The 23,616-nt window shown below is 49.3% G+C and overlaps 1 protein-coding gene across 2 annotated transcripts in view; it reads right to left on the bottom strand.

Annotated features, from left to right (window-relative positions):
* The window catches only part of NHERF2 (NHERF family PDZ scaffold protein 2), a 53,464-nt gene that overhangs the window by 15,843 nt on the left and 14,005 nt on the right, over positions 1-23,616 (bottom strand). For both annotated transcript variants that reach the window (XM_053276114.1, XM_053276112.1), the window contains exon 3: positions 1,613-1,792. In XM_053276114.1, coding sequence (XP_053132089.1) covers positions 1,613-1,792 — 180 coding nt within the window. The remainder of the gene's footprint in view (positions 1-1,612; positions 1,793-23,616) is intronic.

Raw genomic sequence — 23,616 nt, forward strand, 5'->3', positions numbered from 1 at the left:
CCCAGTAAGAGACTCCCGGGACTTTACCATAGATCAGGCGCTGGTCTCTCCTTCCTCCCCAAATATATAGCAGCACCCCATTTTATTTGTTCCATGCCAGGATCCATGCCCTGCCTTTCTGCTTCAAAACAAAGTGCTCAGGGCAGCTAACGTAACAGGTTGGAAATGTTCTTTTCCCGCGCCCCTGGCTTGTTAGGAAAAGCCGCTGCTGTCCCTGCCTTCGCCGCTTGCCCCCAATGGCACTGCACCTATTTCTACAGGAACCTGCTGGCAGCGTTTTGTAGAGTCTGAGCTGAGGGTGGCGGAGGGAGGCGGAGGGAGCCGGCGGCGGGTGGGGGTGGCAAGCACCAAAATTAAATACAGCGCTCCTCCCCTCCCCGAGAAGTTGGGCGCCAGCAGCACCAAGAGCCACAAGCCGCCCCAGGCTGGCCAAACTCCTCCAAAGAGCGGAGCTGCACCGCATCAAACATTTATGTCCAGGGAGCCAGGATCAGATTTCCAAATTCCACCGGTCACCTCCTCCTCCCTCTCTGTGTGCTCCGGGGCTTGCTAAATTAATCATCAAGGGCCTATCAGTGACATAATGAGGAGGAGGACGGACCTTGCCCATCCCCACCTTCTCCGTGGCCCGTCTGTCTCTCGCTCTCTCTCCCTGGCATTAAAGATTCAGGCGCAGCAGAGAGCAAGGAGGACAAAGCAGATGTCTGGGGTGGAGCAGCCACACAGCAGGTGCCACGGCAGAGAAGGGCAAGCAGAGGCCACCGAGGGAGAGGCACGCTCCTTCCCTCCGAGATGCACGGGGCACCAAGCCCCACCTGAAACCTCGCGTCTCCTGGGGGATTTCACGTGGCCGATTCTCAGCTTGAGGTGACAATTCTCTCAGCAGAGGTCTCAGCAGAGCTGCTGCCCGATTTAGGTGTTCCCCATACCACTGGGGATTCGAACCGGCAACCTCTGGCTTGATAGTCAAACCATTTCCTCGCTGGGGAATGACTTGACTAGCAAACCAGAGGCTGCCGGTTCGAATCCCCGCTGGTATGTTTCCCAGACTATGGGAAACACCCAGACTATGGGAAACACCTATATGGGGCAGCAGCGATACAGGAAGATGCTGAAAGTCATCAGCTCATACTGTGCGGGAGGAGGCCATGGTCAACCCCTCCTGTACTCTGCCAAAGACAACCACAGGGCTCTGTGGGCGCCAGGAGTCGACACCAACTGGCACAACTTTATCTTTAATCAGATGTGCCTCACAGCAGAGATGGGCAGAAGGCAGATCTGCTGGCAGACCCTGGGGTGCTTTGCAGGAGAGGAACATGGGTTTCCAACTCTCAATGGTTTGGGAATGAGATGAACACAGTGCTTCATTCCACCCCCAGCCCCAAATTAGATTGCTGGAATGGAAGAAACTGGGAGGAAACCATGGGTGGATTTTTGTGTTAACAGGCTGGAAGCTCAGTTCTGATTCTGAAAATAATTTCCTGGACTGAACATGTGACTCAGAGACATGCTGGTCCTTAATTATTATTACTTTTTTAGTGATGCTATCGACAAAATGCAAATGCAAGAGGCCCAGCTCGACAGAGCTCCCTAACTTCCATTCGCCCAGTACCTCAACAAGTTTGTCCTGTGGTCGGAGTCCAGCCCTGGATGCTGGTGAGTCCGGGTCTACAGACCGGATGAACTGCCCCGGCTTGGACTTCTCACTGTGGAGGTTGAACCCGTAGCCTGTGGGGCCTTTCTTGAGGTGACAGAGCCGTGGGCAAAGCGGCTTGCTCCGTCCATTCAGATCCTGGGTTGAAAAATTAAAGATGGCATGTCAGAGTTTGGTCCTCTCCCTCTTCCCCCCCCCCCACATCTCATTTTATCTTTTTCTTCTTCTTTTTTTTTAAAGGTAGATGTAACAATTAGAAGAAATTATCAAGGAAACAGACCTAAACAGGAGACACACCCTCCCAGTGCCCCCAAGGCCAATTAAGGGCAGATTAACAAATGCATTTCCTCTAATTGAGTCTATTTCTAAAAGCCAATGGTCCAGCCCTATTCTGATAGAACAAATTTAATGTGTTTGCTGAAATGACAACAGGATAAAATTAGATACACCCCTTTGGTCCCCTCGCCCTCTTCCACATGCCTGAGCAGGCAGATCTTAAATTAACCAAACACTCTAATCAGACAACCCGAAAGGGAGAAACGGGCCAAAAAAACAAGATCGAACTGTGTACCATGTCTGAAGATTTAAAATACAAGCATGTTTCTAGCTAACACTGTCGTGGGGAAATGCCTGGGCATCCTTTGCCTTCAACCCAATTCCTTGCTGAAAAATTCCCAAAATTATTTGCACCTGAACTTTAGATGCAGAACACACCGGGAAAAATGTAGCCACAATTATGTAAATACACCCAATTCACATAACATATTCCATGTGCAATGATGGATTCTTTTTCCTGCAAAATCATACAGTCCTGATTTACACAAGCAAGCCACAATTTAGGATGCAAAATGTTCCCCATCCCCTAAAATTAGCTTATTTTTAACAGCCCGGGGATTCACCTGTCCCCAATTTTCTCCCTCTCTCTCAAACAATACTCCAAGCTGTGACTGGACAGATGACGGGGAGGTTTTGCAGCCTGGCAACTTGTAGCAATGTGTTAGTAGAAAAGAGCGGCTTTCTGAACTTCATCCTTTCCCCCTCCCAAGAGACCGTGGTTTCCCCACAAAGCAACTGCGGCCACCACAAGAAGGAGAAGAACGGAAGGCCGCTGACCACAAACAGGCCAGGTGACACGACACCTGTGTCTGGGCAGGTCCTTTGTTGCCAGACAGCTGTTTGCATCTGCACAGGGTTGGATGGCACCTCAGCACATACTGGGCAACTGCCCCGGGCCAGAGCACTGCATTTCAGGGACTCCACCACTCAGCTTTGGGGCCTTTTAAATGGACATGGCAGCGGCAGCGTTTTGCAGGGTCTGTCACCACTAAGTTGGAAAGTGCCAGAGCCGGCTCCAACAAGTTGTCTATAACAAAGCAGTGCACCCAGCAGACGGCCTGGAGGAGAGACCAAAATGTGTGCCATGAGGATGGGGTGTGTTGCTTCTGCACAGCAAACTGTCTTCCCTGCCTTGAGGCAAGCAGCTTGTGCTAAGCCCAAGTTTCCCCAGCTGATATAACAATCAGTCCACAGGTTTCCTCGCCGATCCAACAAATCACACAGTTGCTCCCGGCTTGAGGCAAGCTCCTTGAATCCAACTACTTCTGCAAGGCAAGCCGCCCCCATAAAGCCAGTGCCTCATTCCCAGCTTCTTCTAAAAGGTAAAGCAAGTGGGTGTCACCAAGCAGAAGATGGAGCTCTGGATTGGTTTCAGTAGAACGCATACACAAAGTGTGCTGATGGGTTCTCCCCCACACCCCCAATTCACAATATTTCCGTTCAATTACTTGACTGCTTGGAAAACAGCTGGTACACAGTATGGGAAGTTAATATGGCAGAGGTGATTTACGAATGATATTTATACAAAGACGAATAATATTTATATACTGCTTTTCCACAAAAGTTCCCAAAGTGGTTTACATCGATATAAATAAACAAATAAACAAAAAGGCTCCCTGCCCCCAAAGGGCTCACAGTCTAAAAAAAGAAACATGAGCTAGACACCAGTAACAGCCACTGGAGGGATGCTGTGCTGGGGATGGAGAGGGCCAGTTGCTCTCCCCCTGCTCAGCCACGAGAATCACCCCTTTTAAAAGGCGCCTCTTGGCTCAGTTCGCAGGGCTCGGTCAGATTTGGTTTTTTAGGCTTATTTTATTTTACTGTATAGTAACATGCCAAATCAGATCATAATCTATTTTGAGCATCGGGAAAATTTGTACTGGGAAAGAAAAATCAGGGAGAGAGAGAGAGACAGCGCATTGCATGCAGAAGGCTCCAGATTCAAATCCAGGCAGTATCTCCAGATAGGGGTGGGAAAGGCCCATTCAAATGAGCTGGCAGGAGCAGAGGTCCAATTCTGTATGAGACAGCTTCCTAGGTTTCTAACTTTCATGTCACTGTACGCTCAGACTTGGAGCAAGCTTTGAGCTGAACTCACCCCAGCAGCCTCCTTCAAGCTGGCATTTAGACTTGGCCGTCCGAAGAGCCAAGAATGCTACAGGCGCCAGATAAATATTTTCGGGACATGTGCTCCCTGGCTGAGAGCTGGCATTTTGCCCCACTTTGCCAGAGTGTTCTGGGGAAAGCGCCTCAATGGCAAAAAGGGCTGGATTTGCACGGCTGGTGTTGGACAGAATTTAGAACAGCCAGAAGAGAAGATGTAAGGAAAGGGGGAGAAGCAGGGAGAGGCAGTATCTGGGCAACCAGGACACATAGAGAGTGTGGCTCTGGGCCCAAAATTATTTTGCCTGAAAGCAGCAAATGGTACTAGCAAACATAAAACAAAATCCCCAAAATACACTGATTCAGCAGAAGGCAACTTCTGAGGCTCAAATGTGTCACACACAATCCATAACATGACAACTACTTATATACCGCTTTTCAACAAAAATTCACCAAGCGGTTTATATTGGAAGATAACAACATGCACCTTGTTCATAATTAATAACAAAGTAATAATGCCTCTTGTTTATTGCAATATGCACCTTGTTTTCAGTCACTCAAACAAATGCTTCCATATAATAAAACCAAAATTTGCTCACGTAATTCTCTCCAGTGAGGAAACAAAACCTGGGCAGGTGTGATTGCATCTGCAATCCATCCCTTATTTGCAGGGGTTCTCAAATGTGGGTCCCCAGAAGTTGCTGGACTACAACTCCCATCATCCCTAGACCAGAATCTTCTACATGATCCCCACCACACATTAAGGTCATCGAGAGTGGTCCATCACCATATGCCACCGGCTCGTCTGCCAGCGACTCGGGAGTGGGCCTTCTCTGTGGTCACTCCTGGAAGTTTTTCACACCCGGCTTTTAGTTTGCATCTCCTCCAGAACAGAGGTGTGCATTCACATATCGGCCAGATTTACCCCAAAGACTGTACAAGCTAGCAGGGAGCACTTCAAACACAATTCGGGTTTTTCATCCCCCATTAGAGTGCAGCCTGATTTATATCTGGAGTTTAAAAATCCACTTTTTGCGTCATTTTTGTGGACGACTTCAAACTCACAGGAAACCCTCGCAGTAAATCCTGCTGTCTGCAAAAGCTCCTGGGCTATGGAATGCACTCCCTATAGACATCTGTGGGTTAACATCTTTACCAGCCTTCAAAAGTGCCCTGAAGACATATTTTTTTAAGCCAGGCTTTTATTTATCTTTGGATGTTTTAAATTGTTTTAAAGTGTTTTAACAGTTGTGTTTATTTTTGTTGTGTTTGTTTTTGTGAACCACCCAGAGCCTTTGGAGTCAGGCAGTATATAAACTGAATAAAATAATAAAATGAAATAAAATATCTTACAGTGCTCATAACAAAGCTGCCATATACTGAGTCAGATTACAGGTCCATCTCGCTCAATATTGTCTACACAGACCGGCAGCAGCATCTCCAAGGTTGCAGGCAAGAGTCGCTCTCAACCCTGTACCTGGAGATGCTGCCAGGAAAGGAACTGGGACCCTTCTGCAGGCAAGCAGGCAGATGTTCTTCCTAGAGTGGCCCCATCCCCTCAGGAGAACCTCTTACAGCGCTTGCATGCAAGTGCTCACATTTGAATGTCCCATGCAAATGCAAACCAGGTTGAACCCTACTTAGCAAAGGGGACAATTTGTGCTTGCTGCCACAAGGCCAGCTCTCCTCCTGGTCTGAAAAGAAAAGCAGCCCAAAGGCTAACAAGTGGTTGTGTGAACCTGCCCTGAGAACCGCCCCTCCCCTCCGCCCTTGCCAGGTTATTAAAAGCCGGGGGAACGTTTGCAAATTATTCCTGATATCTTAATCACATTTGAAATGCCTCTCCAGCTTTACACAGGCAAAATGTCTGGACGTGGAACCCTGCCAAAACTCTTGGCAGGCACCCCAGCTGCGGCACCCTGGACTGAATGCAGAGTGATGACACTCGGGCGATAATTCCATTTGGGAGATCACGGGGAGAAACTGCACCCGCTGCTTGGGCTTGCTTGCAGAGTCCAGGAATAGTAAGAAAGGCGGCGTTGCTCCATGGATAGAGCCCTTGCTGTTCTGACCCGAGTTCAAATCCTCCACTCAGCCAGGAGTGGCCAACGCTCGGAGAGAATGCAGCTGCAGAAATTCCCTGTCCTGCACAAGAATTGAAAGGTACAGGTGCCAATCTCTCTCCCCTCCCCAGGATCCAGTCACCCCATAACCTTAGACCAGTGCTGCAAAACTTTGACCCACCCGCTTTTGTGGGACTGCCACTCCCATAATCCCCTGCCACATTTATTGAGGCTGGGGGTAATGGGGAGTTATGATTTATTCGATTTATACACCGCCCTTCCAAAAATGGCTCAGGGAGGTTTACAACAGAATCAAACCAATTAAAACCAGTTAACAATTAGAATCAAAACTATTTAAAACAGAATCAAACCAATTCAACATCCAAACAGTTATAGAGTTGTTGTTCAACAAAAGCTGGAGCACCAAAGGTGGCCGACCCCAGTCTAGTCTAACCCACGTGACATTTATTCTTCCTTGGTGCAAGGATGTTGCCTGTCCCCTGAGGTGGTCCTACTGTCCAGGGAAAACTATCCCCCACCCATTCCTGCTGAGGACAGGGACGGGTCCCCAGCCCAGGCGGTCTTGTATCTTGATCTGGAGCAGAGAAACACAAAAGGCACCGAAGGAGACCCACCGCAGAAAGCTCTGTTTTGCTCTCCCCCAACTCCCAAACACCTTTGCCAGAGAAAATAACCACCACTTGATGACACCTCCCTAGGGTTTGACCACTAATCACCGGAGGAAAAAACACAGCACGTAAACAGTCCAATTACCAGGATGATCTCTAAACTATTGCTGATAGGAAACCAGTCGAACCCTGAGCGGGGAAACGCTGGCGCTGGTTTTCTATTAACCTCTCCTCTTCTTTTCAAAGGTCCTTCTTCCTCAAGAGACCTTGACCTGTCCTTAAAAGGGTCCTCAGAACGCTTTTGAACATCCTCCCCGGAGGCTTGACTCCCGTAGGGCAGAGCTCTCAAACTGCAGCCCTCCGGCTGTTTAATAACATCACCTCCCATCGCCTCCAGCCACAACAGCCGGTAGCCGGGAACGATGGGAAATGCAGCCCACATCTGCAGGAGGACCACAGTCTGAGACGATACGAGTTCAATCCCTCGTCTCTCCAGGTAGGGCTGGGAGAGAGTCCTACCCGAAACCCTGAAGAAGGGGCACCATTCATGGTAGGCAATTCTGGCCTTGAGGCGCCAAGGGTGTAAGACAGTTTTGTCCAGTAACACTTTGTGGGTCCTTTTTTGACACAACCCTGGGACACACAGTCCCCCCGCCCCCCCCCCCCGTCAACAAAGCATCCTTCAGGAAGAAGCCTCCCAGGGACTGTAGTGGCCAGAGGTCCCCAAGACAGCAATGCTTCAAATCCCCAGTTCCCGGAAAGAGCTACCAACTCACAGCATGTTGCTGGGTTTGGGGTTGGTTTGCTTGCAAGAGGAGGCAAGAAAATCCAAGAGAGATGGACGGAGATCTGGAAGTACAGCTGCCTGTCGCTGCTTTGGGGGCCAGCAGCTGCTACCGGTACGGAGAGCCTTCTTGCCATGTGCTGCTTCATCAAAGAGGGCGCAGCTGCTTCTGCTTCCTGGCACCTCCGTTTGCGCCTCTCTCCCCCATCCCACCCAGCCCCCGTGTTAATGAGAGCTGCGCTGTCTGCAGGCTGGCCATCCATCAGGTAGATCTGCAGCTCTACCTGACAAATGGCCAGCCTGCAGGCAGTCCAGCACCCAGGTGCAGCAGGAGAGGAGCTTCCCCGCCGTGCTGCTGTCAGGAAGCCGAGGGCAGCTGTGCCTCCTTTTGCACACTTGCACACGCACACACACACACACACACACACACTCCGCCTTGTTAGGACCAGCTGCTGCTGCTTCCTAGGAAGGCAAACGTTATGGGGATACTTGTTTGTATTGGACACATCTTTTAACTGTAAGCTGCCTCCAGCATTGCTTTGGGGGATAACAGGAATAAATGACCTCACATTCTCTAATCTACAGCGGATTCCAGCCTTGTATACCATTCAGGCTGTTTGTGTTGCACAGCGAAACAGGATGCCGTGTTATTTATTTCTCACAAGCCTGATTAAACCTGGATGGCGTTCAAATGTTGCTCCATCCTCCAGCAAGAGATTTCTCGCGTACATGCTTGCCATTAATGAAAAATATGCTAGGCATGAGGTTGGATGAGTCCAAGTCAGAAGGGAAGGGCCCAAGGACTTGACGGTGGAAGCAAATGCTAAAAGCTGCTTTCTTTTTCTGTGGGGTAGAACAATGGAGCAACACTCGCTTGTTCAAACATTTGTTAAACACACACACACACACACACCCTGGGCCTGACCTTTCCAGTAACTTGCTTGGACTCCTCAAAAATACAAACTGGATTTAAAAATATGTAGCCCAGAGGGATGCAACTCTCTCTAGAGGTGCAGGAACCCAGTTCCTCCTTTGCATACGGTTACCCTTTGCTTGGGAATAGCTTCACCTGAATCCTGTGGGTGTCTCAAGTAGGGCTGGGAAAAAGAACTCCTCGAATGATAATTTTAGCTTGTTCTTTGTCGGGCTGGGAAAAGCTTCACCTGCCCAATTCCTGCCTGTCCAGCTGCTGCTCAAGTCTCACAAGTTGGTTCAGCAAAACGAGGGCAAATCTGGCTGGCAGCCCTTAAATGAGGATCCATCCCCTTGCCCCGGGTTCTTTTCTTTTCTAGAACACAAAAACAGACTTGCAGCTTCGAAGCACCACATCTGGACAACTTGACAAACACAATTCTGTCAATCAGCAGTAGCCACATTACCAGAGCAGTGGATACCACGCAACAGAGTGCTACCTTCAGAAATTCTCACCTCTCTCTCTCTCTCTCTCTCTCTCTCTCTCACACACACACACACACACACACACGGCTAGCTCATTTTTCCTCCTGACAAAACACAGCAAACCCAGGATATTTCCCAGGGCCTCCGAGCCAGCAAATTTGCAAGTATCTGCAAATATTTCCAGCCTGCCTTAGAGAATTCTTCAAAAACTGCAGGAGAACAGGAAATGATTCAACTAGTTGAATAATATCAGAGCCTCTGAGCTCTCTCAGCTGACCCCAAAGGACATGTTTTCACAGGGGGATTGAGAACCTGGACTTCAAGGAGGAGGAAAAACATTTTCCTGTCAAAACAGACGGATGCACTCGGACACATCTTTCTGAAAAAGACTGCACTGACCACATTTCAACTGGCTGGTATGTAAAGTGCCTTGTTACAGTTTCATTACATTTTTTCTTGGGGCTGATGTTACATTTTTATGTATTTGACATTTGAAATGCTGGATTCCGGGGGGAAACTGGGCTTCCTCCTGAATCACACTCACCCACACCCCCGTTTCCCAAAAATATAAACATTCTGATATTTATTTATTTATTTAAAGAGCCCCTTTAAGTCTTCTGACCATGGTCCCAAAGACCCAGGGACAATCTTGATATCCTGGCATCTCTTCCTAGTCAGGGAGATTTTGGAAATCCTTCCGAACATTTTTGTCAGCGTGTACACACATAGCTTGCCATCTTGCAGGTTTCAGCGCCCTCGTGGTGCAGTGGTCAGAGTGCTGGACTAGGACAGGGGAGCCCCGAGTTCAAATCCTCCGTCCAGTCATGAAGCTCACTGGGTTTTGGTCTATCAAGGGCTACTAGTCGGAGGGCTACAGGCCACCTCCAGCCTCAGAGGCAAGATGCCTCTGAGTAACAGTTGCAGGGGAGTCACAGCAGGAGAGAGGGCCTGCCCTCAACGCCTGCCTGTGGCTTCCAGCGGCATCTGGTGGGCCACTGTGTGAAACAGTATGGAGATGTGGTCAGACACACAGGTCCCAATTCCAGGACATTACTGACACACAGGCTCTGTCTTCAGTACAAAGAGCTGCTGTGGGCGAACTCCAAAGCCAACTTCCCTCACATGCCCACTGCTCAACATTCAGGTGCACAGTACCTCTTTGGCTGGGGGGCCATGATTCTGAGGTTCCTCACAAGCAAAGTGATTGTTGAGCTCCCGTAGCCATTTTGGGCCCCCATTATGGAAAAGAAAATGCCATCAGCATATTTTGCTGAGGAGTCAGCATCATAAACATCTCCTGCCTTGATTAACTCGGAGGCGTGTGGACAATTAATTAGTCAGGTTCTGTCAGCCCTTGAGCAAAGAGAATCGATTCTCGAGAGTGTTGGATACATTCCTGCAGAGGTTTCAAACAGAAAAATCCAGCTATAAATTTGTTTTCTAGCTTTCCTGGCTGGGAATGTGCGCTGAGCAGCCGCCAAGGGGCACCTGGTATTCTTAAGAGCGTGGCCAAGACTTTTCTAAGACTCTGCACTTAGAAAAATAAATTTAAACACCCAAAACACTTTACCAAGGAAACTCCCAGGTTTGCAACGGAAAAGCCTTCTGCATGTCAAGAAAAGAAACCTTGATTTATTTGCGCTGAATAAACTTTGCCCATTTTGCATGCCTGATTCAGAGGCTAATCTCATGAGAATTGGCTTGGTTAAAACATCTAATCAGAGCTGGAATCTCAATCAGGCACATTAGCAGCCAAAACGAAGGAACATCGCCAGGTGACAAGGCGGCAAGGGGAAGCAGCCGGGTTGGTTCCTTTTAGGCTGGAAATGACGAACGCAAAATTGCCTGGAGGAGGAGAGCTGGTCTTCTGGTCGTGAGCCACGAATTGTCCCCTTTGCTAAGCAGAGCCCAACCTGGTTTGCATTTGGATGGGTGCAGGGGCATCATTAGGAGGTGGCTCACGGGGTACAGGCAGGCCCCCAAATCTTTTCCATGACCTCTTCCAGAAAGGAAGGGCAGCAGTACCTGCACAGAGCAGGAGAGAGAGAACTCCCATCCTCACTGGGCTCACTGCTGCTTTCACCTCCAGACGTACTGGATTATAATATTCAAAACAAAACAAAAAAATACATAATTATTCTTGCGGGGGGCGGGGCGGGATTAACTGAGTTTAATTATCAAAAAGAAGGCTGTGGGCCTGAGCCCTGGATCTTTTAAGGACCTGGCAATGCCCCTGGGTGGGTAAGGACACGGGAGCATTCTAAGATATCCACCTTAGCGGATGGGGCCATAACTCAGTCGCAGAGCATCTGCCTGGCATGCAGAAAGACCCAGGTTCAATTCCTGGCAGGATCTCCAGGGCGCTTTCCAGACTAGACCCTGCAACGGGGTCACGTCGTATCTGCGAAGTGGGCTTCCACACTTCCTGCGTCGTGACACCGCAGTCCCTACACAGACAGCAGGGGGCCGTTCGCACTGCCAATGCTTTGTTGTGAATTTAATCGCTGCGACGTAGGGCCAGGACGTTGTACACCCAGCGTGAAAAAGTGGCTGTTTCTTCAGGTTGTGAGTTTCCATGGGATGGCTCCCCCTGCTGTTGACGTTCCAAATGCGACTTGCTGAACTGAGGCATTTTGCTGCTGTTGAGCGGCTAGTCAGGAAAGCGCCCAGGTAGGGCTGGGAGAGCTTCCTGCCTGAAACCTTGAAGAAGCCGCTGCCAACCAGTGCCGGGTTAGATGGACCAAGTGTCTGACTCAGAAGGCAGCTTCCTCTGCTCCTAATCTTCTCGCTCTTGAAGGAGTGAGACAACCGAGTCTCCTCAGAGATTCAATTCCCACACAAAATCACACCCCAATAGTGCTCACCTCAGGGCCACCAAGAGGCAGGCAGCTTGGATGACAACAGCAAGGTCATCTCCGGCATCTGCCTTTGCTTTAAACCCCTGGATTTTGCCCAAACGGGAGTTAGGTTGGAAATCCCACTTGTGGGCGCCAGACAGCTAAGCCGCCCCGGCTGATCCACGCTCAGAGCCAGAGTGAGGTGCCCTTAAATCCGCTGCTTAGATACGGCGGCATTTTGGAGCAGCCGGCTTTCGACATAAATGCTTTCAGCATTCAAGAGGGGCTCTGTGAAAACACACACCGATGCCAGCCAAAGGCTCTCGAGTGTTTACCACCTGCTGCCTCCCTGAGAAACCTCCACCCCTGCGCAAGTCAAGAGCAATGCTGATCTGACTGTTTGGGCCCAGATTCCCCCCCCCTTAAAACTGTGTGTGTGTGTGTGTGTGTGTGTGTGTGTGTGTGTGTGTGTGTGTGTTGGTGTTGGTTTTAGCCAACACACTTGCATGTGGCTTGCCATGTTGTACGGCTTGCATCCCCCTGATCGAAGAGAGCTGGTCTTGTGGCAGCAAGCATGAATTGTCCCCTGTGCTAAGCAGAGTCTGCCCTGGTATGCATTTGAATGGGAGACTACATATGTCAACATTGTAAGATATTCTCCTTAGGGGATGGGGCTGCTCTGGGAAGAGTATCTGCCTGCTTGCAAGCAGAAGGTTGCACGTTCCCTCCCTGGCAGCATCTCCAAGACAGGGCTGAGAGAGATTCCTGCCTGCAACCTTGGAGAAGCTGCTGCCAGTCCATGTAGATAATACTGAGCCAGATGGACCAAGGGTCTGACTCAGTATATGGCAGCTTCCTATGTTCCTATGATCACCTGGGGTCCTCAACCTTGGGTCCCCAGATGTTGCTGGACTACAACTCCCATCATCCCCAGGCATCGGCCACTGTGTCTGGGGATTAGTAGCGCTGTCGTTCAACCACATCCAGGGAACCAAGGCTGAGAACCCCTGAAATAAAACCTTCCTCTTTAAATGGAGGACAAGAAAATTCTCAGAGTGCCAAATTCGTCACTGGAGACCCGAAATCCATCATTTCCGTTCGTTCCTCGTGATGCTTCTGTCCGGCAGGGTTTCCTCCGGGAAGCTCAGAGCAGCTGATGTTCTGTGGCCTTCCACAATGCTTCAGGATCAGCTGCTCCGCCCACTAGGCCTGGACAGCACAGCCCTGAAGGCGACACGCTCCATTGCATGTTACAAACAGCAGGAAGGACTGTTCCTAACTGCAGTTTGCTTGGGTGTTTCAATAAAGAGATCCTCTCTGTGCGTAGAAATGAGAGACGGACAATAACTTTTGTACAAGCACAGAGTTTGCGTTACACGTAACCCAAAACCCGGGCGCCACTGAAGAGGAAACGGCAAGGAGTCTTTTAAATGCTCAAAGGGGACGGAGACCTCTACAGAGAGCAGAGAAGGAATCCTCTCCCTTCCCTCTCTCCACCCAGAAGGCAGAACGTGGAGGGTCAGTCCCACCGACACCCCTCCTCGCCCTAAAATGAGAACTGCTGAACAGGGGTTTGCCCTGCTGCACCCCTTTAGTCTGAGCTCCAGTTCAAATTAAGTTTTCAGATTAAATGCAGAACTTTGCATTTCCCCCCTTAAGGTGCCAACATAGGAAGCAAGTGGCAATTGGTGGGTGGGTTTTATCCCTTTAACTCTCCGACGTCATTTCTGCCATCTATGGCACACCTCCGAGCCACCTTTTATCTGTCTATAGCGTCTTGCCTCTGAGGCTGGAGGTGGCCTATAGCCACCAGGCTAGTAGCTATCGGAGGAGAGCTGGTCTTGTGGTCGCAAGCATGACTTGCCCCCTTTGCTAAGCAAGGTGTGGTTTGCATTTGAATGGGAGACCACATGTGTGAGCACTGTAAGATCTTCCCTTCAGGGGGTGGGGCTGCTCTGGGCAGAGCACCTGTCTGCTTGCATGCAGAAGGTTTCAAGTTCCCTGGCTGGCATCAAGATTGGGTTGAGAGAAACTCCTGCCTGTCACCTTGGAGAAGCTGCTGCCAGTCTGTGTGGACAATTCTGAGCGAGATGGACCAATGGTCTGACTCAGTAGGAGGCAGCTTCCTATGTTCCACTTCCTCCTGTGGTCTTCTACCTCCACAAAACTTTACCACACACACACACACACACACACACACACACACACACACACACACACACCCTACCTACCCCTGGCCTCTGTCTCCCGCACCAGCAGCTTGCTGTCACTGCAATCAGTGCTCAACGCGAGCGTTTGGGCTTCTGCCACTCAAAGGAGTGGACATAATTGTCTCCATTCACGCGGCTGCCAGCGATGGGATGCTTGTTGAGAGCAACACCAGCTCCCCTCTTGCTGCCAGAGTGACTCACCAGGGTGCCTATTAAAAGGATCCGATGATGTGCAATGTAGAAGTGCGTTCTGATTCAAAACTATGCATGCCATTGGACCTTTTTCTTCTCTTTTTGGTTTAATATAATAATGTACATTTTTTAAAAAAAGTTCCTTCAGATCCTCTCTCTCCATTTTGTTTGGACTGTTTTGCTTAAATTCACATGACAAAGAGTGGGATTAGACATTGTTCTATTTAATACTTCTGGATTTTTTGGTCTTTACAAATGGCAAATCAGAACGTGTGCATCTCACATCACTCCGAGGTGACAAGAGCCTCTGACACTTTGCAGAGGCAGAAAACGCCGCACAGGGAGGCCCAGTTGCCTTGAGGACCCCAGGAAAACTCCCTCCCACATCCGGATTTCCCCAGCTCAGAAGGGCCTCGAAGGCTGGTGAAGGAACCCCGTCTCTTCCTTCCACAGCTTCTAACTCTGCTTGGATTGGGCTCCCTATAGCAGTTCATAGTTAAAACAATGCTTAAAGAGATGCAATGTTTAGGAGGAAATGGAACGTATCGGGGGGAAACGAGAAAAACTGGATGGATCAGTTGGCTGATGTGGAAAATCAGTTGTGCAGCTCTACCTGACCAATAGCCAGCCTGCAGGCAGCGTGGCTCTCAGGCGGGGCAGGGGAAAGAGGAGCCACCCAAGCGGCTGCCGGGAAGCAGAGGCAGCTGCGCCTCCTTTGGACGAGGAACCACTTCTCTCTTATTGGAACAGGACACTTAAAGCAAACATTTTAACTGCTGTTTTGTGATGTGCTGTTTGCTGTAAACCGTCCAGAGACGGACGTTTGGGGCAGTATACAAATATACTAAATAAAATAAATAAGATTGCAAAAACTGATAGTTACAAGAGTTCTCCGATGCTGACAAATTTGTTTCCAGCTCAGACTGTGTGTCACTTCTCGTGAAGGCTCAGTTCTTCAGAGAAGAGCCTTCTCTGCTCCACTCCTAGCAACAAGCCTGAGATCCGACCACCCTGCAATACGGAGCAAACGATTAAATGGAGATTGTGCATGGCCCAGGCTTGCAACGCGGAGAGCCCCACACAACGGGTCTTCTGTTTCGGGTTACACAACGAGCCTGCAGTGTTCCAATGATTTTCTTCCGATTAAGGGTCTTCCTCTGCAGTTAAGCCTGCCATCTAAACGGCATGCGTGCAGAAATAGCAAAAATGGAGCATGTTCCAACTGCAGCTGGGAGACCCACCAGCCTCATCCTTCCCACTGAGCTTGACCACAAAAGCAAAAATTTAAAAGAAAATGCATGCCGATAGACAGATGCCAAAGGAAAGCAAAAGGTCCATAGGAGTCCAGAGACAGAAATCCCCAACATGGCTCATAATGGAAAACTCCCTGATCCGGGCAGGGCTCTCCGAAGGGAAAAGCGGCCATTCACAGGAAGGGTGCTTTGGCAAAATATACTTCCAGCCCTTCAGCTGCAACCTGCTGGAGAATCAAACTGCCACCAAGAATACCGGAGACGATTCGTGGCTGCTGGCCTCACTTGCCCAGCAGGAAGCGGACAGAAGCAGACGCAAACGTGCTTTTGATTCTTCCAGGTCCAATCCTGCAGTCAGTGGTGGTGGACCATGGTTGCAATGCCACATTTAAGAAACACAAGGATGCGATCTTGCATATGTGGCATCGGGATTCTGCACAGGCTGTTGCCAAAGAGGAGAGGGTGGGAAAGAAGCCAGGGTCCAGAAACCCTTATCAGCAAGGAACACAGTTCCTCTCCAAGGTTTATCGCGGAGCGCTAACTGTACAGCAAGTTCAGAAGCAGCTGCCCGGCCGCCAGCCCACATTCCAGGCTTTGCGCCATCGCCTTATCTCCCGGAGCAAGAACAAGCTACGAAGAAGAGGGTACAAAGTATTTCAAGACAGCCAGTGGGCATGCGGGGAGGTCCGGCGGGGAAATCGGGCCAAGGGAAAGTTCCAGGAAGGCTTCAGGAGGGGGCTCAATTGCTGAAAGTCAACAGCAAGCCCTACAGGGAGGGCGGGGGAAGGAAGTTGTGGACAAGATGAAGTTCCTCGCCAAGGACCTAGTGGTGCTGTTTAGCATATGCATTAATCTAGGGGGTGGTCTCAAATGGGGGTCTCCCCTCCAGATGTTGTTGGACTAGTCTGTATGGAGCGAGATGGCCCAAGCAAAAGGCAGTTTCCCGTGCACCTAAACTAATACTACTTTAAAGCAGATTTACCAGAAATATTTATATACTGCTTTTCAACAAAAGTTATCAAAGCAGTTTACATGGAGAAATAAGAATAAATGAATGAATGAATGAATGAATGAATGAATGAATGAATAAAAACATGGTTCCCTGTCCCCAAAGGGCTCACAATCAAAAATGAAACATAAGCCAGACCCCAGCAACAGCCACTGGAGGGATGCTGTGCTGGGGATCGAGAGGGCCAGTTGCTCTCCCCCTGCTAAAAAAAGAGAATCACCACTTTTAAAAGGTGCCTCTGTACTCAATTAGCAAGGAGCCTGGTTCAAACCTCTGTCTAGGAAGCTGCCTTATACCAACTCAGACCATTGGTCCATTTAGTTCAGTATTATCTTCACAGACTGGCAGCGGCGTCTCCAAGGTTGCAGGCAGGAGCCTCTCTCAGCTCTGTCTTGGAGATACTGCCAGGGAGGAAACTTGGAACTTGTACATGCTCTTCCCAGAGTGGCCCCATCCCCTCAGGGGGATATCTTTCATTGCTCACTCATGTAGTCTCTAATTCAAATTCAAACCAGGGCAAACTCTGCTTAGCAAAGGGGACAAGTCATATTGGCTACCACAAGACCAGCCACCTAATGGCACAGCGGGGAAATGACTTGACTAGCAAGCCAGAGGTTGCCGGTTCTGATCCCCACTGTTATGTTTCCCAGACTATGGGAAACACCTATATCAGGCAGCAGCAATATAGGAAGATGCTGAAAGGCATCATCTCATACTGTGTGGGAGAAGGCAATGGTCAACCCCTCCTGTATTCTAGCAAAGACAACCACAGGGCTCTGTGGGTGCCAGGAGTCGACGCCGACTCAACGGCACACTTTACCTTACAACAAGACCAGTTCTCCTCCTCCGTAGTACCAGACCACGGTATTGGTGTTCCTTCTGAACCTGACCAATTCTGAGAAGTCCAGCTCAAATTAAGGACTCTGGCAAGGAAGCATCGCATCAACAGAGCCAATGAACATCTCCCCTTGTTCACATCTCCTCTCCTCAGCATCACAGATGGCACTCTTGGGAATAAATATTATCATTCATAATAAACATAGGCATTTGCTATTTAGTCCGGTGGGAAGGTGACCTTGATTCTTTCATCAGCAGTGGCAACGTGTGTATACAGTCATAACATGCCATCAGACACACTCACAGACAGTCACGGATGTTGCAGAATCACTTCTTCGGGTTATCTCCCCCCGCACTCCCTTTAAAAGCCGTCCGGTGCAGGTTTTTCAGTAGATCTGGGTTCAAAAAGCCTACTCAACCAAGACCAGCTTGTGGATGACAGAGAGGCCCCAGAACATAGGAACACAGGAAGCTGCTTCCAACTGAGTCCAGTCACTGGTCCATCAAGCTCAGTATTGTCTTCACAGACTGGCAGCAGCTTCTCCAAGGTTGCAGGCAGGAGTCTTGCCCAGGCCTACTTGGAGATGCTGCCTGGAAACTAACCCTGGGACCTTCAACATCCAAGCCTACAGATGTTCTTCTGCTGACCTACGACCCCATCCCCTAAAGTAGGGATTCTCAACATTGGGTCCCCAGATGTTATTGGACTTCAACTCCCACAATCCCCAACCAAAGGGGCTGGGGATTATGGGAGTTGAAGTCCAGTAACATCTGAGGACCCAACGTTGACAATCCCTGCCCTAAAGGACGATCTTACAGTGCTTAAGTGTAGTCTCCCTCCCAAATGCAAATTAAAGTGGACCCTGCTTACAAAAGGGGACAGTTCATGCTCGTTCCCACAAGACCTGCTCTCCTCCCCAAAGGAGAGTGGTCCCCACCCAGTTTATCAGCATGCAGCAGCTGGCATCAAGAACCTCATGACCGAGAGCCTGATAGGGTGCTGGCCCCAGGACCGCTCAACTGACGCTGGACTTGCTTCCTGCACAAGCTCCCTTGCCTTGAACTGCAGGCTGTTCTTCATCTTTAAAACAACACACCGAAGTTAAACAGGCACACAGACAAATCTTCGCCTCTTCATGCACCAATAACCCTGGAGCTGAAGTGTGCAAATAGTTTGTGTTTAAGTGTTGGGAAAGGGAGGCCCAGGAAACCTTGAGATGACATGGTCAAGATTCATCCAGGTTTGGCCAGGTCAGAATGGGGGTGAGGCAATGGGATGACAGCTATGGACCTGTAAACAGGCAGATTAAAACATTTTAAAGGAAGTTCCAGTCCTGGGATGGGGAGGTGTCAGCGTGAGGCCTTTCTTCAAATAAATAAAAACAAGGCATACAACAATATGGCTTTGAGATGGTGATTGGCCATTAAACTACAAGGCTATTAGAATTCGTATACTCTTTAGTATCCTGAGCAACGCAGAACGTATAACTGACCATAGAGTGGGATATACATTTAATACATGTCTGAATTAAAGAACCCCAAAGCATTTCAAGGTACAGGCGGCTCTTTGTCAGGGAGCTGTGAAGATACACACCATTCCCTCCCAAAAGGCTACCTGGCTGGGGCCGAAAGTGACGTAGTCTTTGTTCAGGAATAAATCAATCTCTCTCTCTCTCTCTGCACCCTTCTTTGGGCTGTTGTGGTCCTGAGTTCTCTCCAGGCACAGGCCATGAATAGTCAGTTGGGTCGAGCAGCGTCATCCCCAGAAGGGCTGGTGGGCAAAGCCCCCCTTAGCTTGGCTTTCTGCTTAGCAGCCAAGGATAATTCATCCCCTCCCTTTGCCAGGAAGACTGTTGTGATGGAACCCAACCCATCTTGATGCAAGACCAAGCGAGGGAGGAGGAGAGAGTAAGTGAGAACCAGTTTCTTCCCGCTGGCTCTGAAAACAGCCTTTGAGGTCTAAGATTTCTCCTCTTGGCAAACGCTCTGCTAGCGAAGGTGCAAGGAGCGAGCTGCATTAGTCGTTTGAAAGGATTGTAAAAGGGGGGGGAACCCAAGAAAATGGCAAATGCCTCCTCCTCCGCATGTGCAGCTCAGAAACTACTTTGCAGTTCTGCAAATCAAAGTCGTTAGGAAACTACTTTGCAGTTCTGTAGTGTATAGCAATAGCACTTAGCAATAGCACTTACATTTATATACCGCTCTATAGCCGGAGCTCTCTAAGCGGTTTACAATGATTTAGCATATTGCCCCCCAACATTTCTGGGTACTCATTTTACCGACCTCGGAAGGATGGAAGGCTGAGTCAACCTTGAGCCCCTGGTCAGGATCGAACTTGTAACCTTCTGGTTACAGGGCGGCAGTTTTACCACTGCGCCACCAGGGTATAAACCAGATTATTTGGGGGTCAAGCAGAGACAGAACCTGGGACTTCCTGCCTTCCAAATATCAGCTCCTCTATAGAGCTACGGCTGTTTTTGGCATTCCGAGTTTCAGTCTCAGTCTCAGACACAGGTGTTTCCCATAGTCTGGGAAACATACCAGCGGAATTCAAACCAGCAGCCTTTGGCTTGCTAGTCAAGTCATTTCCCCACTACGCCATTAGGTGGCTCAAAACCAGAAGAAAGACTCCAAACTCGAACTTCTCATTTAGACCAAGAGGTAACATACTTTGAGTTGGAGAAAGACATCTCATATCTTTCTGGAACAAAACTCCTTTTCCATTTATTTTGGAACGTCCCTGTCATTCAGCTTTATCCATTATAACAAACTCCCCGTGATCATGAGTGCCCAAAAAATGTTTAAATAGAGCATTATCTCCCCCGGCCCATAATATTAGGAACATAGGAAGCTGTCTTATGCTGAGTCAGACCTTTGGTCCATCTAGCTCAGTATTGTCTACCCAGACGGGCAGCAGTTTCTCCCAGGTTGCAGGCAGGAGTCTCTCTCAGCCCTATCTTGGAGATACTTCCAAGGAGGGAACTTGGAACCTTCTGCATGCAAGGAGGCAGGTGTTCTTCCCAGAACAGCCCCATCCCCTAAGGGGAAAATCTTACAGTGCTCACACATAGAGACTCCCACCCAAATGCAAACCAAGGCAGACCCAGCTTAACAAAGGGAAAATTCATACTTGCTACCACAAGACCAGCTCTCCTCCCATTCTTTTCTGGCATTATTTTATAGAACTCATTGCAACTGCATTCTGTTTGGATGTACAGACCACTCAAAGTGCAGAATGTGATTTGCCGAACTGTGCTATGTTTCCCAAACTGTGGGAAACCCCAGCAAGGATATAGGAAGATGCTGAAAGGCATCATCTCATACTGCACGGGAGGAGGCCATGGTCAACCCCTCCTGTATTCTACCAAAGACAACCACAGGGCTCTTTGGTCACCAGGCGACAGCACAACAACTTTGAGACATACTGCAGCTATAAGCCTGAGGGCAAGATTCTGACCAGCCAAACCACAGATGCAGAGATCAAGCTGTTCTTCACCAAGATGTACAACTGCTACACACACACACACACACACACACACAATTATAAGATTGCTACGTGTTTTCTACTTGTTTTCGGCCATTCTTCAGCCATGGTCCCCTCCACCCTGCGCCATCGGCGTCATCCACCATGGAAGCGATAACCGTGACTTTTAGTAAAGGCAGCTGAAATTCACGTGACTTCAGTCGCTGTGGAACTAGACCAGCATCCAATGCTGCAAAGCATCTGCAAAGCTCTGCCAGCACCACCACTTTGGATGGTATGCGGCCAATATAAGAAGAAAAACTCAGAGACAGAGTGGTGCTATAAATTAAAGCTCAGCAGCTAACTGAGATCTTCAGAAGAAATGCAAGAACTGCCTGGCAGGATTTTTAGACTGCAAACCCTTTCGGGACAGGGGACAATTTTCTTATAACATTGTTACGTAAACTGCTTCGAGACTGAGAACTTTTGAGTTCTCAAAACAAAAGAGCACTTTTGTGTTCAACAGCAGTATATAATATTCATCTTCATCACCTTCCAAAGATTTCTCCAGTCCTGCATTCAAGCCCCCAGATGTGGTTAGACTACAAACTCCCATCATCTCCAGCCACAATGGCTAAGGAGAGTCATAGTCCAATAGCAGCTGGACACCCAAGTCTGAGAGCTGCCGAGATTGAGAATAATTTCACTCCGTTTATTTAACCAATTTCTTACGCAACCTTTTTGGCCCGGAAAGAACCTCAAGGTGGCTTAAAAGATAAAAACAACAAAAAACAAACTAAAATTCACATTCCTATAGTAAAACATCCACCCCAGTAACCAACTTGAGTCACTCTTTCCACAGCATTCATAATTTGACAAAGATCTCTCACAACCCCGCCCCAATCACTCTTTTCAGAACTAAAATACTCCAAGTTTTGCACACCATTTGGTTAGCAAGGATCTCAGTGCCCTTGCAGCTAACCTCTTGCATAGCTTAGCTGACTGCAGGTAACTTCAGCATGAGCAGTTTGATCCTGTAACTGAGCTTTTGCAAACTTGAGCCTCCTGCAAGCAGTGTCAACACCACCGCTTAGGACACTTCCCTTGAAATAGACCAACCCTCCAAAGCATAAACACAGGGAAGAAAAATACATGATACATGATACATGCAAACAGTGAAGTTGTTTGTAAACTAGAGGGGAGGCGTCATCTCTGCCTCTATTCCTCGCAGTGATTGCTGCTGTTATAATAAAAACAAATCTATCTAGCGTGCATTCTGGGTGTAGCAGCTGAAAAAGAAGGGGATAATGACAATCACGCAAAGAGGGCCTGAGAGATCAGACCTGCACACTACAGCTCCGTGCCCCGTTTCCAAGAGGGGAAACCCCATGACTCCAAAATGCCCACAAGCAAGGTGTGAAGGAAATGGGAACTCCCCCACTGTGGCCCCTCAGAAATGGGTAAGCCACAGGGTTCACTCATGTAGTCCCCCATTCAAATGCAAACCAGGACAGGCCCTGCTCAGCAAAGGGGAGACTTCATGCTTGCTGCCACAAGACCAGCTCTCCTCCTCCTCGTTCGCCCCACAAAACAGCAAGGATCCCAGCAGCCTCCGTACTGAGCCCTGTGGCTGCAGGCACTTATGGGGATGTTGCTGTTGTTCTGAAATGGTGCTGAGCCCTGCCTTCCAGGCATCCCAAGATCGAATACCCTACAAGTGCTTCTGGGGAACTGCACACTAGTCTCAGGGCCTCCCTCAACAAATCCCATCTTCCGCCACCAGCCAGCGCTTCGTACAAGGGGAGACCAAATAAGCCAGGTCCTCCCACCGCAGAGGCTTGGCCCGCCCTAGACACAGCTGCTTACCCCATGGAAGAAGCACCAGCAGGCCTTCCCCAGAAACAGGACAGGCCTGTGAGGTGGGGAGGAAGTGGAAGAGCACTGGAGCTGCCCCAAGGATGATGGGGAAAGAGGTCTTTGCAGCAAGCGTGCACCACGGCTCGGCCTCTGAAGAGTCTAGGGGCCACGGAGGGGGTTGTGTGCGCTTGATGGGTCCAGAACTCTCTCCACAGCCCATCTCTAAGAAGAGAGAGGCTGCTAGTCTAGGAGAGGACCCCACCCCAAGGGCTCTCAGCTGGGGTCCCCAGGTGCTGCTTCAGCCCACAATGGCTGAAGGCCCTTTGATCCCTGATGGACAACATTTGGGGACCAAGGATTGGGAATCCGTGCCCTGCTGTCTAATCCAGATGTCCGGCGGGTGATTCGCTCCATGCATGCTCAGAAGGACCAACTTCATGACTACTTTGCCTGGTCCTGAAAGGCCAACCCCTCGCTCAAACTCTAATTCTGGATTCTCTCTCCCCTTACCAAGTTGTATTTTTTTTGGTTACTGCAGAGCAGTGTTCCCTCTAACGGGGATTCCCAGATGTTTTTGATGACAACTCCCAGAATCCCCAAGCAAAAGCCATGGCAGCTGGGGATTCTGGGAGTTGTAGTCAACAACATCTGGGAAATCCCTGTTAGAGGGGACACTGCAGAGGAGGTCAAATTGGCTCAGCTGGTGCAAATCCAACCCAAATTTCCCATTTCTAAAATGAAAGAGGCTTAAAATCAGCAGCTGTACCCTCTGGCCTGAAAACCTGCCTCCCCAGCTCCAGATGCATGAGGAGTGCTGCTGGTAGATGCTCAGTAATGAGAGGCACTCTTCACATGCTCAGAGGCAACAGTCTCGCCTTTCTTCCTGTTTCATATACTGCAGCACAGAGCTGACCCCACAGCGACAAATCTGCATAAAGTGTTCTGTTATTCCCACTGAATGCAGAACGTTTCAAAGCATCTTTGGCCATGA

Source organism: Hemicordylus capensis, chromosome 13, assembly GCF_027244095.1.
Source record: "Hemicordylus capensis ecotype Gifberg chromosome 13, rHemCap1.1.pri, whole genome shotgun sequence".
NCBI classification, from domain to species: domain Eukaryota; kingdom Metazoa; phylum Chordata; class Lepidosauria; order Squamata; family Cordylidae; genus Hemicordylus; species Hemicordylus capensis.